Below are 22,260 nucleotides of genomic sequence, written 5' to 3'. Positions count from 1 at the left end.
ATGCCCTCTTTAACTGTTATGTTTAAGCATTAGAACATAAGAATGGCGATACCAGGTCAGACCAAAGGTCTGTCTAGCCCAGTATCCTGTCTACTGACAATGGCCAATGCCGGGTGCCTCAGAAGGAAAGAACAGAATAGGTAATCATCAAGTGATCCATCCCCTGTCACCCATTCCCAGTTTCTGGCAAACAGAGGCTAGGGACACCATCCCGGCCCACCCTGGCTTATAGCTATTGATGGACCTGTCCTCCATGAATGTATCTAGTTCTTTTTTGAACTCTGTTATAGTCTTGGCCTTCATAACATCCTCTGGCAACAAGTTCCACAGGTTGACCGTACATTGTGTGAAGATGTATTTCCTTTTGTTTATTTTAAATCTGCTGCCTATCAATTTCATTTGGTGACCCCTAGTTTTTGTGTTATGAGAAGGAGTAAATAACACTTCCTTATTTACTTTCTCCACACCAGTCTTGATTTTATAGACCTCAATCATATTTGCCCTTAGTAGTCTCTTTCCCAAGCTGAAAAGTCCCAGTCCTATTAATCTCTCCTCATATGGAAGTCATTCCATACCCCTAATAATTCTTGTTGCCCTTTTCTGAACCTTTTCCAATTCCAATGTATCTTTTTTTGCGTTGGGGCGACCACATCTGCATGCAGTATTCAAGATATGGGTATACCATGGATTTATATACAGGCAATATATTTTCTATCTTATTATTTATCCCTGTCTTAATGATTCCCAACATCTGTTAGCTTTATTGACTTCTGCTGCACACTGAGTGGATGTCCAAAACGTTACAGTTTAGAATAGTTACTACTTACCATTATATAATATAATCAGTAATATGCGCTAAGATATTACTAGACACTATTCTTATATATTTATAAGAGCTTATATTCACTTGGAAATTCTCCAAAATTGCTATTCTGGAATAATTATTCCAAAATAGTTACCTTGGTATAAAATCTCATGTGGACATTCTTATTCTAGAACAAGAGTGTCCAGGGGCTTATACTAAAATAACTAAATGCTTATTTTGATACATTTCCAACTGTGGACAAGCTCTAAGACTGGTAGGAAGACTGGTAGGAAGATCGGATGTTGAGCACTGTTTTCCAGTGTTATACTGTACCGTTGTAAGATAACTGCTAGATATACTGAGGACAGTATTGACTTCAGTGGAGCTATGACAATTTGTACTAGCTGAAGATCTGCTTTATTAAAGGGAAGAATGTTATTAGTGTTAGGTTGATTTTACAGAGAATGGAATGAACTAAAACTATGTGGGGGAGGGGTCTGAATTCACCTATATCTTGGATCCTGTCCCAAAGTTTCAAGGTCCTTCCCGAAAGATTTGTTGTCCTACCTGATCCCAGCAGCTTCAGTCATGTACTCTTCTGCTCCTCTGCCTAGCTGCCAGTCTTCTCCTCAGACTCCCTTCCTACCAGGACCAAACTGTCAGGCAGAGGCAAACTGCAATTATCTCCTGCTCAGCCCAAAATACACTTCCACCCCGATTATAACGTGACCCGATATAACATGAAATTCGGATATAATGTGGTAAAGCAGTGCTCCGGGATGGTGAGGCTACGCACTCCAGTGGATCAAAGCAAGTTCGGTATAACGTGGTTTCACCTATAACAGTAAGATTTTTTGGCTCCCAAGGACAGCGTTATATCAAGGTAGAGGTATATTCTATCATACCTCTTCCATATACTAGATTGTTTGTGTATGAAATAGACATGTATGTATTCTGCTCTAAACAAATGGCTGTGGTAAACAAAGAAGAATTCTGATAAACTGATAGAATTTTAAGGGTTGCTCAGAAGATATTAATTGCAATAGCCTCATGGGGACAGAAAGATGTTTTTTCCCCTTAGCATGGCAAAATGTTATGTGAAACAGATGATCTCAACTACATATGTTTGGTTCAGAGTACTATGGCAAACGAAAAGTGATTTGAAAAAGAAGAAAATAAAATAGTCATGTGGTTTTTGTAAATCCAGATCAATGATGTTTTTGGCTCATTTGCTTTAAGTTGTACAAGGAAATGGGATTTTTTTAAAGTGCCCCTAAATTGTAGAGCTTGAAATACAGGTAAAACATCTCTAGATCAGCCCATTTTCCATTAGATCCTTTCACCAGTCATTTGATGTTTGGCAATTGTGTTTTCTAAAATAAAGTTTTGAGAATCATCTGAAATCAGAGGTTAAAAAGACTGTATGGAGGGGAAAATTCTGGAAGGATATTCTTTTTAACCTCAAGTATCAGAGGGGTAGCCGTGTTAGTCTGGATCTGTAAAAGCAGCCGAGTCCTGTGGCACTTTATAGACTAACAGACATATTGGAGCATGAACTTTCGTGGGTGCATACCCACTTCGTCAGATGCGTGTCATGATGTCTGTTAGTCTATAAGGTGCCACAGGACTCTGCCTCTTTTTAACCTTGTCCCCAAAGTTTTAAAATATTTTACATTCCATACATCAATGCTGATTTAAGCAGCCCAGAAGGTGTAGAGTAAATGCTTCTCAGTTTCCCTTGCTTTGCAGAAAATGCCAGTTGTATTATCATCAACATTATTTACAAAAGGTTTGAGCTTCTATGGACTTCTTTTGGGAAAACTTCTTTTCTGAAGTTGCAGCAAAATAGTTTTGAGCATACAGCTGGCAAAGCATGTCATGGTCTAAAATCTACAGTAGATCTAAATGTATGAGACTTATGGTAGTCTTCGTTCTAACTATGGCTAAGATTCTCAAAAGTGGTTGTAGATGCTCTAATTTTGGGTGCCCAACTTGAAACATCCTAACAGCTCGAAGGGTTTCCAATGACACCCAAAATCACTCATCAGTATTGAAAATGTTGGCCTGTGATCTTTCTAACTAAATGTCTTGCATTCAAAATAAATAGTGATTCTAAATTAACTTGAAAATATTGTTGCAACAAATATTAAAATTGCAGCTTGCTGAAGGTTGATGAATGTTTTGTAGTATATCTGCTTTCATGTTAGCATCTGCTAAAGATGTGCGTGTTCACTGGTCACATGTAGCCTGCTTTATGTCTATGAAATGAAATGTGACAAAGTTGTTGCATAAGAGAATGAAGCATTTCCTGAAGTAATTTAATTTGTATTTACAAAATAGAACTAGTTCAAATTAATTGCAGTATTCATTTATCCAGTGTCACAGAATTGTTTAAAACAAATGTAATTAAGTCATGAGAACATAAGAACATAAGAATGGCCGTACTGGGTCAAACCAAAGGTCCATCTAGCCCAGCATCCTGTCTACTGACAGTGGCCAATGTCAGGTGCCCCAGAGGGTGTGAACCCAACAGGCAATGACCAAGTGATCTCTTGCCTGCCATCCATCTCCACCCTCTGACAAACGGAGGCTAGGGACACCCTTTCTTACCCATCCTGGCTAATATCCATTAACAGACTTAACCTCCATTAATTTATCCAGTTCTCTTTTAAACACTGTTATAGTCCTAGCCTTCACAACCTCCTCAGGCAAGGAGTTCCACAAGTTGACTGTGCGCTGTGTGAAGAACTACTTCCTTTTATTTGTATTAAACCTGCTGCCCATTAACTTAATTTGGTGGCCCCTAGTTCTTGGATTATGGGAACAAGTAAATAACTTTTCCCTATTTACTTTCTCTACATCACTGATGATTTTATATACCTCTATCATATCTCCCTTTAGTCTCCTCTTTTCCAAGCTGAAAAGTCCTAGCCTCTTTAATCTCTCCTCATATGGGACCCGTTCCAAACTCGTAATCATTTTAGTTGCCCTTCTCTGAACCTTTTCTAATGCCAATATATCTTTTTTGAGGTGAGGAGACTACATCTGTACACAGCATTCAAGATGTGTGCGTACCATGGAATTACATAAGGACAATAAGATACTCTCTGTCTTATTTTCTATCGCCTTTTTAATGATTCCTAACATCCTGTTTGCTTTTTTGGCCACCGCTGCACACTACATGGACATCTTCAGAGAACTATCCACGATGACTCCAAGATCTTTTTCCTGATTCATTGTAGCTAAATTAGCCCCCATCATATTGTATGTATAGTTGGGGTTATTTTTTCCAATGTGCATTACTTTACATTTATCCACATTAAATTTCATTTGCCATTTTGTTGCCCAATCACTTTTTTTTGTGAGATCTTTTTGAAGTTCTTCACAGTCTGCTTTGGTCTTAACTATCTTGAGCAGTTTAGTATTATCTGCAAACTTTGCCACCTTACTTTTTACCGCTTTCTCCAGATCATTTATGAATAAGTTGAATAGGATTGGTCCTAGGACTGACCGTTGGGGAGCACCACTAGTTACTCCTCTCCATTGTGAGAATTTACCATTTATTCCTACCTTTGTTCCCTGTCTTTTAACCAGTTCTCAATCCATGAAAGGACCTTCCTTCTTATCCCATGACAACTTAATTTACATCAAAGCCTTTGATGAGGGATCTTGTCAAAAGCTTTCTGGAAATCTACACTATGTCCACTGGATCCCCCTTGTCCACATGTTTGTTAACACCTTCAAATAACTCTAATAGACTAGTAAGACACGATTTCCCTTTACAGAAACCATGTTGACTTTTGCCCAACAATTTATATTCTTCTATGTGTCTGACAATTTTATTCTTTACTATTGTTTCAGCTAATTTTCCCAGTACTGATGTTAAACTTACTGGTCTGTAATTGCTGGGATCACCTCTAGAGCCTATTTTAAATATTGGCGTTACATTAGCTATCTTCCAATCATTGGGTACAGAAGCCAATTTAAAGGACGGGTTACAAACCATAGTTAATAGTTCCATGCCTCTTTGAACATTATTCCATCTTCAGTGGGTACTAGCCAGTTCAATCAGCTGATACAGTATCACATAAAATAACTTAATATTTGGCCTCAGAAGTGGTAAAATAGTGACTGAAGAATGAAAGGAAAAAGCAAGCTTGAAAGGGAGCCTGAGGCTGAAGTGCAAGTTAAAGATGACCTTGTAAAGTTTAATGTATATTTGGAGGGCAGAGGATGAAAAATATAACTGGCCAATCAGTAGGAAGAATAAAAGTAGTTCTTCTTTGAGTAATTGCTCATATCAATTCCAGTTAGGCGTGTGCATGCACCGCATGCACGGATGTTGGAAACTTTTTCCCTAGCAGCTACCTATCGAGGATATGTCTGTAACCAGGGTCAAGGTGGGTTGAGGGGAATGACTCTGACCCCACCTCTGAGGTAAAGCTTGGGAGTCACCTAACTGGAATTGACATGAGCAATCACTCGAAGAAGAAAAAACGGTTACTTACCTTTCTGTAACTGTTGTTCAAGATGCGTTGCTCATATCTATTCCATTCCCACCCACCTTCCCCTCTGTCGCAGTAGCCGGCAAGAAGAAACTGAAGGGGGGGTCGGGCTGGCAGGGTCTTATATAGAACACCACATCGGTGCCACTCCAGGGGGCTCCCCAGCCGGCCCGATGGGTAGCTGCTAGGGGAAAAGTTTCCGACATCCGTCCATGCGGCGTAAGCACACCCCTAACTGGAATAGATATGAGCAACACATCTCAAAGAACAACCGTTACAGAAAGGTAAGTAACTGTTTTTTCAGTCATTTTGGCAAATTTCTCATATATTTGCATTATTTCAACCACAGTTCTCCCTACTTCCTCTAATAGAGCCAAATTCTGCCCTTCAATGTATGCCTCTCCCATTAATGTCAGTGGGAGTTATATACTCACAACAGAAGATAGAGTTTGGCCTCTCCCTTTGTGAACAGCTGTCATTGATCACTATGATACCAATTTTGGGGGAGATTTGGCTCCCATTGGCTTTCCGTAGGACTTGTGCTCCTAAATTTTGTAGGCACTTTTGTAAATTTCCCCCTCCATTTGTACCCAATCAATGGGAATTATATGCAATCAGGCTGGAACTATACTGAGGTTATTTTGAAAAATCTTCTCACCTTTTCTTTAGCACCAGTGTAGCTCCACCAGTGCTGTCAGTGTCATCTGATTGTTGGCATTTGTACCACAGTATCATATAGGCATGTTTACACCATTAGCAGATAGCAACAATGGGCAGTGCTAGTATAGACTAGCACTGGCGGAGCTGTAAGGGTATTACAACAACGATGGCAGATTTTCACAAAAAAACACTTCAGATACGGCCATAGAGAGAATTTAACAGCCCTTTTGTGTCTGTTTATCCATTTATATGCATTAAATTCCCTCTTAAGTATTATGCTGTTCATGTGAAGTGAAAAAGAAATACACAATACTCTGAATTTAAGAACAGGTATTTCTATTTCACTGAGGAAAATGCTGACACATTATTGTGTGTTATCACTTGCATCTTTAATTTTAGCATCAGACAAAAGCTCTGTAATCTTCTAGCCTAAAAGTTTGCTGCCCTTTCACTCTGTATAAAGTATTTATCTTGTGTGGCTAACTGATTTTCAGTTGGGAGTAGCAACATAAACTAATGAGATACCTGGAGAACATAAATGGAACTTTATTATCCCCAACAAGAGAAGAAAAGGGGCTTTAGAACTTGGGACAGTTAATCAAAAATAGGCACACAAAAATAAATATAAACTTAGATAGAAGATTCCCTCTCCCATTCCCAATTTGACAGCAAGTATAAAAAATTATAAATTTCCCAGAAACTTGCAAATCAATGGTGGAAAGAATAAGATGAAAAAAGCCATACTGTGTCTTATACACAGTGCCTCCCTGAACTCTGTGGAGAAGAGCAGAACAAGAGAGATGCCCCTGTGTTATGCTCCATGTGGTAAGAACATCCCCACTCGGTCATGTATCATTAATGGTATTTGACTGATGAACTTTTATCATGACAGAACATACTCTACCACTTCATCTACAGGAATAGCTATCAGCAAAAGAAAGCTGTTATCTGGGAAAGGGGATGAACTGCTAGCTTTATGTGCTGGGACTCAGAGTGGTTGACCTGGTGCTTTCTCTCTTTCCCTTTCCCTGTCTCATGTGGTTCCCCAAGAAGGTGAACGGGATTCCTAGGACCGTATGCTGGTTCTGAGGGGTATGTTGGCTGGTGGGGTGGAAGGGTTAGCTCCTCCTGCCATACCTTAGTTCTGTCCCTGCTCCTACACTGCTACAGTGTGCTCTGACAGTTCCCATGCATTCCTGGTGCGGTGTCTGCTGCTGCTACTGTTCTGCTGCAGCTTTGGCAGCAGCATGGGCCCAGCTCTTTAGAATGCTCCTTTTAGCAATTATTTTTGTATGCTCCAAGACATTGCTGATCAGTGCAAGTCAGATAAGGGAAATGGGAATTTTTAGCAGTTTAGAACTCAGCTAAACCTGAACACATTTTATGGGATAAAGAATAAACACCTCTCTAGCCTGAGGGCTCTCTCCCTTGCCAAATTTCAAAGGCTTCCTGCAAACTATGGAGGTGTAGGAACTTCTTAAAAAAAAGGTTGCAGGAATCTTTTACAACTGAAAATGTTATGCAGCCTGAATATAGGGGTTACTACAAACTTCCCCTTAAAATACATATGTACATATACTGGGAAAGTATGAGTATTTTGATGTGAGGATCTAATGGCCAGCCCCCGATGATGGATTTAAAGAGACTGGTAACATCAAATACATGATGAAAATGTGGGATTATTCCTTTAAGCATAGATATTATTTACTTAACTTGCATGGACTCTCGTGTTTCATACCATGTAACAAGGGCAGAATAAGCCACTTTTTTGGTACTTATTTCAAAGGGTTCTGTACCACACTGTAAAAGAAATAGCTGCTATTAATGAAGTTTTGTTGTGTTCTGTTTCAAAGGATCAGCTTTTATCTCCTTCCTCTTAAGAGGCGATAACTGTGGTTTCAAAATAGTCAAAATCATGCCTTCTGAAATCATCCGGGAGCAGACAATTAAATTTTGTAATCACTTCCGCTATACTGCAATGATTAAGTATTATTACAACTTGACTACATACTATGCACACAACTAGAAATTTACCAGACTACCTATAACAGATTCTAGGTCTTTCCCAGAGGTTTATTAATTCCCATTAGTTTTCCACAGTTCAGTCACCTTGATGCTCCACCTGAACTCCATTATAATAATTTATGTGTTTGTTTTTACTTTATTGATCTATATAATCTGAGGAAATGCTAAGTAGCATCTCAGGGAGCCTTGGCATGTATAGGCAAATATAAGTGTTCATATTAGCTAATCTTTTGGGTTTATATTTGCAGTGCATGTATTAGATCTCAGGATCCTTACTGTGGCTGGGACATGGTGATGAAGAAATGCACAACACTGGAAGAAAGTCTAAGTATGAGTCAGTGGGAGCAAAGCATCACTGTGTGTCCAGTAAGTCCAAGAAAATTCATTGACCTCTTAAAGTTCTTGAGTTCATGTGGATTTCATGTAAACTAGTCACTGTAAGATTTCTCAGGCTGAGAACATAATTATACGCAAAGCACATTGCTTCAGGCCTTTCCGCTCAGATGTGGACTGTAAACTTATTTGTGTTTCAGTTCATAGCCAATTTGCAGTACAGTATGTACAAGACATTGTTTGCAATTTTATACGGAGCAGTCAGCTTTCTTCCACCACCATACACATTCCCACTTTGAAGATGAATATTCAGAGACAAATTACAGCAAAATGTTTTTCCTTCCAGAATTCCCCACCACACACACACACTTTGTACTGTAAAACCAGATTTTAATTGCTAGAGATGGAATCTTGCCCCCTGAGGTTGTTATTGCTAATTTAAAAAGTCACATAATGATTCACAAAGTTCACTAATTGAAAAGGTGCTATCCTTCCAGAGACACAAAGTGGATTGTTTGGATGCAGAAAACCCACACATATAATGACACATGAACACTGATTATAGCAAGTATAATATTTATGACTACTCACGGGTTTGTTTGTTTGTTTGTTTTAAATTTAATGTGGGATGGAGTTGATATGCTCTCTCTCCTGTTTAGTCTGGCCTCAACATTTTAATATCATACTCAAAATATGTAATGAAATAAACAATAAAATAATAAATATTTTATTTAATGTACCAGTACAGATGGTCTTTTACAAACAAAGAAGAAAATTCCCTTCCCCAAGGAGTTTGCAAACTAATGGCCAGATCCTGCTTCAACTATTCATGTTGACTAGTACCTTGGTCCTGAAATAGTTGCATTTCATTCAGTGGGATTATTCTAGAACAGGGGTTGGCAGCCTACAGCATGCGTGCCAAACACGGCACACAAGCCGATTTTGAGCGGCACGCAGCTGCCTGCTGTGGTCCCGGCCCCCAGCCCCACTCAGCCCTCCTGCCCACCACTCTCCCCTGCGAGGGCAGGAGGCAGAAGCTTGGTTCTGCGACAGCCAAGCTTCCCCCCCTGCCACTTCTTCCCCCAGCGTGGTGCTTTCCTGCCTCTCCTGCTCTCCTTCCCTGCGCCAATCAGCTGATGGCCCTTGTGAGAGGGAGGGGGAAGAGTGGCAGCATGCACACAGCTCCGTAGAGGATGCAAAGAGAGGTAGGGAGGGGACCTTGGGGAAGGGGGCGGAACAGGGCATACCCCTTCCAGTCCCCTGCCATGAGCCGCTCAGGGCAGGGGGCTGGGAGCACCCCCACGAGCTGAGGACCCAAGCCCTGTGTCCTGAACCCCCCTCACACACCCAGCTTCTGCCCTACACCCCACCCACACCCATCTCTCTGCCCTGACCCTTGAACCCACTCCACACCCAGCCTTCTACCCTGCACCCTCAGCCCTCTGCTCTGACCCCTGAACCACCCCACACCCACAGCCTTCTGCCCTGCACCTCCACACATCCCCAGCCCTCTGCCCTGAACCCCCACCACACCCAGCCTTCTGCCCTGCACCTCCACACCTCCACTGCCCTGAACTCCTCACTGTCCTCTGCCCTGACCCCTGAACACCCCCCTACACACCCAGCCTTCTGCCTTGCACCCCCACAGCCCCATCCCTCTGTCCTGACCCCTGAACCCCTCCCCGCACCCAACCTTCTGCCCTGAACCCCCCACACTCCCACTGACCTCTGCCCTGACCCTGAACACCCCGCCTTCTACTCTGCACCTACACAGCCCAATCCCTCTGTCCTGACCCCTGAACACCTCCCCACACCCAGCCTTCTGCACTACACCCCCCACATACCCCAGCCCTCTGCACTACACCCCCCACATACCCCAGCCTTCTGCCCTGAACCCCCCACACACTCCAGCCTTCTGCCCTGAACCCCACCCCTCCGGTCTGGGGTCCTGGCCACAGGCCCTGCTCAGCCCGCTGCCGGCCTAGGTGAACAGAACCCCAGGCTGGCAGCGAGCTGAGCAGGCTGGCGGCGTAAGATCAGCATTTTAATTTAATTTTAAATGACACTCCTTAAACATTTTGAAAACCTTGTTTACTTTACATACAGTAGTTTAGTTATATAATATAGACTTATAGAAAGAGACCTTCTAATAATGTTAAAATGTATTACCGGCACATGAAACCTTAAATTAGAGTGAATAAGTGAAGACTCGGCACACCACTTCTGAAAGGTTGCCGACCCTTTTCTAGAAGTAAGGTACTACTCAGCATCAGGGTGGTAGAATGTATCTATAAATTAGATTGGTAGCGTAATTGGAATAGACATCCAACCAATGTGGAAGAGAAGGAGGGTAGTCAACAGAAACCTCAGGAAAAGGGAATGCTGCTCTTTCCAGAATACAATTTACAAAGAATTCAGATAGTGCTATTTTAGATACACTCAAGAGCAAGAGTAGACAACATGGAGGTGAGAATAGTAAAGGAAATCAGCCAAAAGACAGATCAGAAGAATGTGGAGACCCCTTGCACTGAAGAAGAGGGAGGTTGTTAAGGCAGAAAAGTGGCTACAACTGGTACTGACTCTTGAGTAGGGAGAAGAAAACAAAAGGAGCAGTGAAGCAAGATAATTATACAAACCATATGGAACAAGAGAAGGAATAGAAAGAAATGAGAACTAAGATATAAGCAAGGAAAGAGCAATATGGATGCCTGAACGCGAGAAAGATGAGACAGAACTTGATGCGTAGTCAAGGAGCCAGTGGAGGGAGGGGCCGTGAGAGATGATTTTTAGCTGCAGTGTTTTGGATAGACTAGAATGGGGAGAAGAAAGGAAGCCAGAAAGAAAGGGAGGTTATGATAGTCAAGATTAAAAATAACTGGTGCATGATGCAGGGGGTTAGGAGTCAGGATACACAGGAGAAGTCAGATTTTAGGCATGTTACAAAGGAAGAACGGCAGGATTTTTTCAAGATCCTGGATGCTGTGAGATTCAAACAGGGCACAAGCCTGAATGGCAGGGAATATAATGCAGTTATCATTGAAAAGGTTGGGGAGAGGACAGTGACTTGAAGGATAGGTGATGAATATAGGAATAAAATGTCGCCCTTGAACTGAGATAAAAAAATACCTTTTGACTGTCTGAACTGTCTCCCCCAACCTGACTGTCTCCCAGGGCTGCCCAGACATGTCTAAGTGCTCTGTGAAGGAACTTCTCTAAAGCACTCAGTTTTGACCTGACGCTGCTCCCGCTGAAGTCAATGGCTAACTTCAGCAGAAAAAATTAAGCTAGTATTAAGCATACCACTGTCTACCTTCCAAAACTGACAGTGACCACTAATCAGGGGTAAAACCCATTTGGAGACTTGCTCTTTTATAATGAAAAACTGCTTGTATGCTTACACTTTTCTAGTAACCAACAGTTAGTGCTTTAGCATCAAGTTCACAAATCCCTCTCAGACTAAATACATACTAAAGGAAAGGGGGGGAGGGGTTGTTTGTTTTTTGTTTGTTTGTTTTTTGCCTTTGGAATATTTACGATCATCTGTGGTGTACAAATAGAAATGTGTATTCTAAACACTACTCTCAAATTCATTTTGAAGCTAAATCCACCTCTCAAGGCTTTTAGGCTTTTTCTCATCGTGTTGTTGCTGTTGTTGGTTGTTCTGGCCAGTTTCACATTTTTAATAAACATTTTCAAACCAGCAAAGATCTCTCAGTCTAATGACTGACAGACTGATATTGGTTAAAGACAAAGAGTACAGAAGAGTGAATAAAGTGGTGTTTTGGTCACATCTTGTTAATACATGGTTATGTTAACACAGGTTTCCCCCATTTCCTAAGATTATTCCAAAGTTACTCCAAAGGTTTGTTAATACACCTTTACCTTGCTATAACGCCACCTGATATAACACGGATTTGCATATAGTGCGGTAGCAGCGGGGCTTTGGCAGCGATTTAAAGGGCCCGGGCTCCCCTGCAGCGGCTAGAGCACGGAGCTCTTTAAATCCCCGCTGGAGTCCTGTCGCTGCTACACCAGGGCAGCGGCAGCGGGGCTTGCCGGCGATTTAAAGGGCCTGGGACTCTGGCTGCTGTGGGGAGCCCCAGGCCCTTAAAATCACCGCTGGAGCCCTGCCGCCCCTACCCCAGGGCTGTGGCAGCAGGGCTCCACCGATGATTTAGAGTCTGGGGCTCCCCGTAGCGGCTGGAGCCCAGAGCTCTTTAAATCACTGCTGGAGCCCTGCTGGCTGGCCCTACCCCGATATAACAGGGTTTCAGCTATAACGTGGTAGGGATTTTTGGCTCCCCACTACCACATTATAACGAGGTAGAGGTGTATAAATCAGGTAGTTTTTTCACAGGCATCATGAAGAAGTGGATCTTCAGGAGGATACAGAGAGAGTAATGGCCTTAAAGGTGAACTCAGGAAAGACTTTCCCTGCAGTGTGTCCAGAAAGTTACAGCATCCAGAGTTCAGTAGAGTGAAGGAGAAATGCAAGTTCCAGACTCAAGTTTTCTTCACTAAAAATGCCCTGCCAGCAGTGCCATTCTGATTATATTGCAAGTGGGCTGCTAGCTTGAGTGCCTCAGATGACCTCAACTTCCACAGTACTAATTAGGAGAAAAACAGTCTGTCAGATGTCAAATCAAGGTCAAAACCAAAACCTAAAAACTTTATTCTGAAATAGACCTGCAGCCAGTGTAAGTCACAGATACAACCGCTACATGACCCAGACTTGCTTAGCAGGCAGGCTAATGCTTTCTTAATTAGTTACAATTTTTGGTGCCTGATTTGTGTCCATTTATGCTTTTACATAGAGACTGTCTGGTTTGGCCAATGTACATTGCAGAGAGGTATTTCTGGTATATATCACATTAGTAGAGGTGCAGCCCCAGATGGTGGGGCTGATGTGGTTGGGTCCTCTGATGGTGTCGCTAGAGTAGACATGGGGACAGTAGGCAACAAGGTTTGTTACAGAGATTGGTTCCTGGGTTAGTGTTTCTATGGTGTCGTGTGTAGTTGCTAGTGAGTATTTGCTTCAGGTTGAGGGGCTGTCTGTAAGCAAGGACTGGCCTGCCTCCCAAGTTCTGTGAGAGTGAGGGATTGTTTTCCAGTGGTGTTCTGTTGTTTTCCTTGTTGGGCCTGTCCTGTGGTAGGTGACTTTTGGGTACCCATCTTGCTCTGTCAATCTGTTTTCTCACTTCCCCAGGTGGGTATTGTAGTTTTAAGAATGTTTGATAAAAATCTTGTAGGTGTTTGTCTCTGTCAGATATCAGGAATGGTAATGTACAAAAGCCAGTAGTAGAACACTTCAATCTCCCTGGACATTCAATAAAAGATTTTAAAATAGCCATTGTTCAGCAAAAAAACTTCAAAACCAGAGTTCAAAGAGAAACTGCAGAACTAAAAGTCATTTGCAAATTTAACACTATTAATTTGGGCTTGAATAGGGACTGGGAATGGCTGGCTCACTCACTACAGAAGCAATTTTCCCTCTCTGGGTGTTGACACCTCCTCATCAATTATTGGAAGTGGATCACATCCACTCTGATGGAATTTGCCTTGTTAAAAATGGTTCTCCACTTGTAAGGTAATTCCCTTCTCTTCATGTGCTAGTATATTTATGCTGGTATCTGTAATTTTCAGTCCATGCATCTGAAGTGGGTTTTTCACAAAAAAACTTACGCCCAAATAATTCTGTTAGTCTTTAAGGTGCCACCGGACTCCTCATTGTTTTCTTGAAAAGTATCTGAGTTGTATGGCTCTGGCCAAGATTATTCTACTCCTTTCCTTAGTGCCCGTCTCCCACAATGTCTCTTCACACTTACACAAAAGAGGCTGCTTCAGGGATCATTATGGGAGTTGGTGGCATTAGGCTGATGAATGAGTGGGGGAGTGGTGGCAAAGGAAATTTCAGATTCTTTTCCTGCTTCCTAGAGGGAGTGGCACTTTTCCTGGTGCAGGAGCAAAAATGATTTCCTTATCTCTGCTGAGCGTCTGTTATTCCTTCTGAAGCCCCTGATTCTTTTCCTCTGCCCCTTCCCCTCTTCAAGCCAGTTGAGATGGAGAGAAGGGGCAGCCCTTATAGCCCAGTTCCTCTACCTTTTAACAGCAAGGGCTCCTGGAAGGCACCATAAGTTCTGAGTCCCTGAGTGCTGGGGAGCTTTTGAGGCGAGAGCAGGAGGGAATGTATTCATACCCATGTGACATTTGTGTGTGCTATAAGCTCATCCTAGCAGGTGCCTCTCACGTTCTGGAATACAGTCCACACCCGTGAGGACTGTGTCACCACCTGCCCTGCAACCTGGGGTACCTCACAATGCTTTGCTGCTGTACCTTCCACCTGGGCCTCTCACAAACAGCATGCAGCTCACACCCTACATCTGTGTATAGCTGCAGTCTTGTCCTGCAACTCTGACCACACCAGCCTGTCAGCAAACATAAGTCACAATCTACCTTCCAGTAGCCATGGTTACTACTTGCAGGGTGACCACAACATGATCCCAGTCACAAATTTTCCTCCCCCAAAAATTTGTTCTTCATTGTCCAGCCCTCTCCTGGACAGTTCAGATATTTTGGATCCATTGCCTCTGTAATGGAATAATATCGAACAGTTTGCTAGTTTAAATTGAGCTACCACAGATCCCAGTTTAACCACAACACTAGATGAGTTTTGATTAAAGAATAGAACAAGTGTATTTACCTAAAAAGAGAGATTTTAAATGAGTACAAGTACAAGGCATTAACGTTAGAAATGGTCACAAGACGAATAAAGATGAAATGCTTTCCAGTGCATACGTAACAAGCTAGACTTGGTTCAAGGTAAAATCCTTCCCACATGTTCCCAACACCAGGGCTGACCAAATTTCAGGTCAAGATCCCTCCCAAAGTTAAGCAGTTTCCTTTGTCTTCTTAGGTGAAAAAGAGAAATGTCTCTCTCAATTAATAACTTGGGGTGTTCTTGCCCCTCACTTTTATAGTCTAGTCACCCTTTGAAATGGATTCTTCAGAGAATTACTCCTCAAAGCAAAGTTTATTCCAGCAGTGAAGACAGCAAAGTGTAGTCAGGGGGTGAAGGTGCCCGTGCTCTTTCTTCTCTCCTTTGTATGCTGAAATACAGATTTGCCTCGTTACGCTCTTGCTGTCTCAAGGACCTGGTTTACTACTATATATAAATTGAGGCATTCACACAATCCTTTGTTTAAGATAGTCCTGATTAGGCATGAGTGGTTAAACGGGTCTATGTGGGATTGAACATTGTACAGGGAGAATTCATACCTTACCTATAATGTTGCCACGTACATTTCACGGTGATATTATTGACCAGTGAGTTATTAGTTTTCAAATGATACCTCACAAGGAATACTTTGTACAAAGATTATTACAACAGTGTGTAGGGTGTGAATACAGGGTGCATTCGGTCACAGAGCCCTAGCTTTATTCTCCACTGCCCTGCGCCTTGTTTCAAAATTTATACCTGTGCAAAATGGCCAGTTCACATTGATGGTCATTTACACCATTCTGAACTTAGTACCAGAATAAATCACTATACAAAATGCAAGGCATTGGAGAATAAACCCTTTTGTGTTCTGACTTCTTCTGCATTATTAAATAATAATTTCTAAAAAAGACCACAACATTTTGCATGAAGCTTTACAACCACAATCTGACCTGATATCCTAGAGTAGTGCTTTTGAAAGTTAGGGTTGTGACCCAGTACTGGGTCACAGAATGCAAGGCACCCAGGGACCCTGGCAGATGGCCAGAAAAAACTAGTAGTCCCTACCCAGAAGCAGCCAGCAGCAGGTCTGGCTCGTAGGTGAGGGGGGCACTCACAGGGGTCCACGTGCTGCTCCCCCCCCCGAGCACCGGGGTTCCCATTCCAATGGGAGCTGGGTGTGAGCGTGCCTACTGATGAGAGCCGCTTGTGCACCTCCGCCTAGGAGCTGGGCCTACTGGCCACTTCTAGGGCGCAGTGCGGTCCGCGGTGCCAGGACAGGCAGGAAGCCTGCGTCTGCACCGTGGCTGTGCTGCTGACTGGGAACCACCAGAGGTAAGCCCATGCCCCAACCCCTGCCCCCCCCCAGAGCCCCTTCCTGCACCTCAACCCCATCATCCCAGGGCCTGCACCCCCAGCCCAGAGCCCTGTCCTCCTCCCATACCCCTGACCCAGCCCTGAGCCCCCCCAAAATAAAGCCCGTTTCTACAACCCAAATTCTTCATCCCCATCCCACACCAGAGCCCGCACCCCCAGCCCAGAGCCCTATCCCACACCCCAAACCCCTCATTCCCAACCCCGCCCCACAGCCCTCACCCCACTCCCCCAAGCCAACTCTCTGCCCCAGCCCTGAGTTCCCTCCCACACCCCAAACCCCTCATCCCCAGCTCCACTGGGTTGTGGGCATCAACAATTTTCTTCAACTGGGTCGCCAGAAAAAAGGTTTGAAAACGACTGACCTAGAGGAAGAGCCCATTGCTGTCACACGGGGAAGCTGTTTTCAGTTCCTAAACCCAGCTCCTTGCTTCTTGGTCAGCCGGAACTAGGAGTACAATATAGTGTATTCAATTCCTAGTGTATGAAGTGCATCGTATCATTTTGCAACAGTCCCTCCGAATAAATAGTTAATATGCAGATTGTGATGAGGGACTTGCTGGTGGGTTATTTATTATTACTAGGAAGGGTGGTTTTATTGTTCTTTATATGGGCAGTCCACTAAGGGTGTAGTCTCTGAATTTTTGTATAAACTGGTGGAAACCCACCAGAAGCATTTTCAGTTTGAAATGTTGGCATAGGTGGTGCATCCAAACTGAAACTCGGTGATTCCACCCCAGAGAATAGGCAACACAAGAAGTTGCTGACTGACTGAAGATCTAGAGTTCCTCAGAGGGCAGGCCAGCACAAAATAGGCAAAAGAGCCATTAGGAAGGTTGCAGAGAGCATCAAGAGACATATAGCTAGAGAAAAGAAGAGCATTTTGAATGGGCAGGGACAGAGAGAAACAAGTAGAGGGAAGGCAGGGATAAGAAACAACTTTGGGTAGGAATGAGAAAGAAGGAAAGTAAGGCACCAGAGGAAAGAACGGTGGAAGAGGAAATATAACCAAATCAGAGAAAAAGTAGATATCTCCTTGTTTTGTGCTGCCCTGCACACTGAGGTAGGTGAGAAGGTTGAGCGCAACACAACTTTATGGGTAAAGGGCATTGCAGTGGTGCTGGTGAGAGCTGAATTTGGCACTCAGGTTAGTAAAATTTCATTTAAAGTACTCATAGTTCCACATTTGACTTTATTTCTGGATAGACAACTGGGGATCTAGCTGATCATATGAGTGTTGTCTTGTGAAAACTGTAGGTGAGACAGCAGTGAAGGTGCTCTGATACATTGTGGAAAAGTAAGCAGTAGAGATGGTTTCACAGCTTTGACACTAATTGGACTGGGGACATGTTATCTGTGTTTATAGAATACAGACTCTTCCAGCTCTCGGAGTAAAAGTATAAGCACAACTGACATTTAACAAGAAATAATTACATCCTGTTTGTGAAAAACAGCAGCATACACACTGTATTATAGTGTTATTTTCAATAAACGTGTCTGCAGTATGCTGAGTTGATAGATTGTAGCTATATCAGTCTCAGCTGCCAGAAAAGAAACTTGTCTGTTCTATGTGGTAGTACTGTATGTGAATGATGGATTGACCTTGAAAGTGTTATTAATAGTTAAATTATTGAACCTTTTAGCAGAGTGGCTGGAGATCAGCCAGAGATGCAGTGAAAACATGCTGCCTGTTGTAATTAAGTCTCTTGTATCTTCTAATTATCTGTGAAATTTATACATCCTTTATCTCCCTTCCCCACCCCATTTAGAATTAAAGTGATATTTATTGTTCATGCCAGGTAGCCTAGTGAATCACCTTTCCATGTCATTCATAGCAGTTCTGCCAGTTTTGTTTATAGTTCAGGGTAGAAACAGATGTTAGGGCATTAAGTACTAGTACTTTTCCTCCCTGCTTCCCCACTTAACACATGCCTAACTACTTCAGGCTCCCCCCCCCCTCCTGTTTCTTGAGTGGGAGGGTATAGCAGATCACTGACTCACCACCATGGCGCCTCCTGCTGGTTATCCAAGAAGTAGCTCAATTTCAGCATTCAGAGGACTGCCTGCTGGCAAGTGTCTCTCTTTCCTCAGGCCCCCCCCATGTGCCTCCTTGACCCCAATGCCCTTTACCTTGGAGTTCTGCCCATAGTAATATTCCCACAATCTGGGTCTCCCCTCCCAGAGGAACTCCCACCCCTCTATGCCCACCTTGCCCCAGTAACTACTGCCACTCATTGTCTAGCCCCCTTTTCCTGGGGCAGACTTCAATCTGTAATGGCCATTCATCACTGGCAAGGGTGTTGGACCAACTGCCTCTGAATATCCCCGGGCTGTACCTCTGCAGCCCTAGTACCTCCTTAGGCCTTAACCAGGTCTCAGCCTGGGGAGTTGCCAGGCTGGAACACCCCAGCTCCTCTTGCACTTCCCCAGCATTGCTCTGCTTCAGGTACTCTGTGCTCCCAGACAGCCAGGTCCTTCCCACTCCAGGAGTGGAACTGAGTGAGCTCCTCCCTTAGCCCTTATATCAGGGCCGGCTCTGGCCTGATTGGGTGTGTCCACAGCTGTGGCTGCCTCCTCAGTCAGCCTTTTCCCCAGCAGCGGGGTAATTGCCCAACTACAGGGAGAACCTATGTACTATTTAGCTATATCGTTATTATTTATTCGTATTACTGTAGCACTATGGGGCCCTACCCATAGACCAAGATCCCAGTATGCTAAGTGTTGTACGAACACAGAACAAAAAAGTTGATTTCTTGAGTCTGTAATGCAAGTTTTCTAATCTTTTAATCATTCTCTATTAAAGAGTGCCTTCATCTAGAGAGCTAAATTCTTGATATCCATCACCAATTTCATGAAAGGTTCCAGTAGCAATGGAGTCTGATGAAATCTAGAGTTAGCACTGTTTCTTTTAATTAGACAATTCCTGAATAATAATTGGATATATACCTCTCTCAGAACTGGAAGGGACCTTGAAAGGTCATTAAGTCCAGCCCCCTGCCTTCACTAGCAGGACCAAGTACTGATTTTTACCCCAGATCCCTAAGGGGCCCCCTCAAGGATTAAACTCACAACCCTGGGTTTAACAGGCCAATGCTCAAACCACTGAGCTATCCCTCCCCCCTAATTTGTGGTTAAATATATAATTATAGATATCTTTTTCACATAGCTTTTAAACTGCATTTTGATAGAATTGTTCAACATCATAAAAGAGCCTGATCCTCCTCCAGGTGAAGGCAGTAGGAATAGACTTTAAGGGAAAAGGCAAGGGTCCTAAAAGTAAGTTTTATGCTTTTTCATTTGTATTGTTTTTTACAATTGTGTTTTTTTTCCATTATATAATGTATATATTTAAAATCACATTCTGCTTCCCCAGGAAGTGGAATTTTAGTGATGGTTCTTTTATTAAAATGTTTTTTTTTATAAATATCAAAGAAAACTACTAATCATTAAGATTTAGCATAGGCTTGACCTAGAATCTATCCCTTGACCATTATCCTCTGCTATTTTCTCCTTTCAGTCTAACGTCATGTTTCTGCAAACATTCTTGCGTATTCTGTTTTGCAATCAGTGACAGCAGAGTTTGGGAGAAATGGCAAATAATTTCAGAAGATGATTGAGAGAATGAGGCTCTAATTCCTGTTGAATTTCTGTAGGAATTGTTTCCAAAGGAGCCAGTGATATTGGGGTGATGATGATTGAATTTTATTATTTATTATTTATAGTGTCCAAAGGCTCCAGTCAGATTGAGGCTCCATTCTGTACAAACACAAAAAAGAGAATTCCCTCTAAAGGATTTACAGTCTACAAGGGTGTGATCCTTTTGAGAATGACTCTTATGGTGGCTCTAAATTTTGAATAGTTGAAGTTCAGACTTCATTATGTTACGCAATTAAAAAGTTACATTAAAAGGAACTTCTGATTAGTTTTCTGCTGTCTTACCATAAGCCTCGACTTTCTGCTTTTTTATCTTCTAGACCAGGAATTTGACTGTGGATGGGAATTTTGGAGTGTGGTCTCAGTGGAAACCGTGCACCCACACTGATGGTACCAGTGTTGGCTCCTGCCTCTGCAGAACTCGTTTGTGTGACAGTCCAGCGCCTCAGTGTGGAGGCTGGCAGTGTGAAGGACCAAGTATGGAGATTGCCAACTGCTCCAGGTAATTGCAAGACCCAAACAGATCCTATAGGGTATCTTTTTTTAAAGTATTAAAAATAAAACATATTTCCAGTAATACTTCTTTTAAACCTTATCCACAGCCTTCCTATTCCTTCTTGAATATGAAACTGCTTATGATTGATAGTCACAGCAGCATGGGACATAAGCCTCTCAGACTTTGCTGGGAGAGAGAACTGGCCAAGTGGGGAAAATTAACTTCAAATTTTGTGAAACTATTTAAGTTGACCACAATTAACATTAACAACAGAAATATAGGGGGAAAAAAATCAATGCATTCGGTGACACCCACAATTTAAAGCCTCAGAGTTTAGTAATTTATTGGGGCACAGAGAGACTTTTGCAGGACCAGTAAGCTTTTTTTAAACATTAGTTCTGGCCCAGTTATCAGAAAGAACAGATTTTGAGGGCCAAGTCCCAGGAGTCACTACCCTTTAGCACCACCTCCATTGGACCAGCTCTCAGGATTTGTGAATACTGCACTAGGGATGGGGAGCAAAAGGAGGGTGCTTGTCTCTCTGCACTGGAGAGAAGGCAGGTCCACTGTAGCCTGTGCTGATAGCATAATATCCTGGTCTGTGGCCCACCAAGTTTGGTCTTACAGCCACTTTTCCATCCCAGAGCACTCACCTGACCTCATAGAATACTGGAGCAGATCATTTTTCAATCTAAGCTTAGAAACCAATTGTTTGTTTTGAACAGTCATGGCCAAGTTAGACGGTGTAGGATTAGCAGACTTGTGCTGACAACTGGTGATAGTGAAGGAAGTGGGGCTAATTTGACGTGGCACTCATGTTTCAAACATTTTTTGCACCTAACTCTCAAGTTGAAGCTTGTTAAATGGTCTGTTCTGTTCATTTCCAGAAGTTGCTTCTTTTATCACTTTCTCTAGTCCATTAATTATGCTACACCAGTAGCAAATACTTTAACTTCCAAATCACCTCATGATATTTTTGCATGAATCAGAACAGTTATTATCCTGCATGTAATGGTAAGAAAAATCATTCCAGCTGATATAAGATACAGTAATGAATGGGTGTAAATAGATAAGAAAAATCAATACGGTGCTTACAGTTGACTGTAGAGTAGAGAATTGTGAGCAGAAGAGAGGATAAGGATACCATAGGAAGCTAAATATTTGAGCAAGAGTTAGTAGGTATCTGTTGTTCCTGAAGTGTAGACTTTGATGCCCACATTTTGAAAGGTATTTATAGGTGTTTAGGCATTGCTGCACTCACTCCTGCAGTGTCTCACTGATTGAGGAGTCAAAATTTCATTTTAAAAAGAGATTTAGGCACTTAGTCAATGGGATTTTGGCTTCTCAGTGCCTAAATCCCCTTTTAAAATGAGACTTAGGCTCCTATATCAAATGGGCATTGCAGCACTAAGTGCTGCAATGCCTAAATGCCTTTAAAAAGCTGGGCCTGAAGTCTTAGATGGATTTAAAGAAATGCTCAGAGGCTCACCACAGCTATTATCATAGTCACCCCCCTGCTAACATTACATCATCTCATTTGTATAACAACTCATACTAATAATTGATTTTAATACATCTGAAAATCATGCCATTGATCCTAATCCTTACAGTAATCTACCCTGTTTTTCTGTCCAAAGTCAGTAGCTGTGAACTATAATATTTTTCAGGCAGCCATTTTCTGTAGTGTCAAATT

At 42.6% G+C, this 22,260-nt stretch overlaps 1 protein-coding gene across 1 annotated transcript in view; it reads left to right on the top strand.

Annotated features, from left to right (window-relative positions):
- The window catches only part of SEMA5A (semaphorin 5A), a 641,391-nt gene that overhangs the window by 479,691 nt on the left and 139,440 nt on the right, over nt 1–22,260 (top strand). The window contains exons 12-13 of the mRNA XM_075062673.1: nt 8,244–8,361; nt 20,392–20,573. Of these exons, the coding sequence (XP_074918774.1) occupies nt 8,244–8,361; nt 20,392–20,573 (300 nt within the window). The remainder of the gene's footprint in view (nt 1–8,243; nt 8,362–20,391; nt 20,574–22,260) is intronic.

Source organism: Chelonoidis abingdonii, chromosome 2, assembly GCF_003597395.2.
Source record: "Chelonoidis abingdonii isolate Lonesome George chromosome 2, CheloAbing_2.0, whole genome shotgun sequence".
Classification (NCBI taxonomy): Eukaryota; Metazoa; Chordata; order Testudines; family Testudinidae; genus Chelonoidis; species Chelonoidis abingdonii.
The sequence above is the reverse complement of the archived record's forward strand: the minus strand, read 5'-3'. Positions and strand labels throughout refer to the sequence as shown.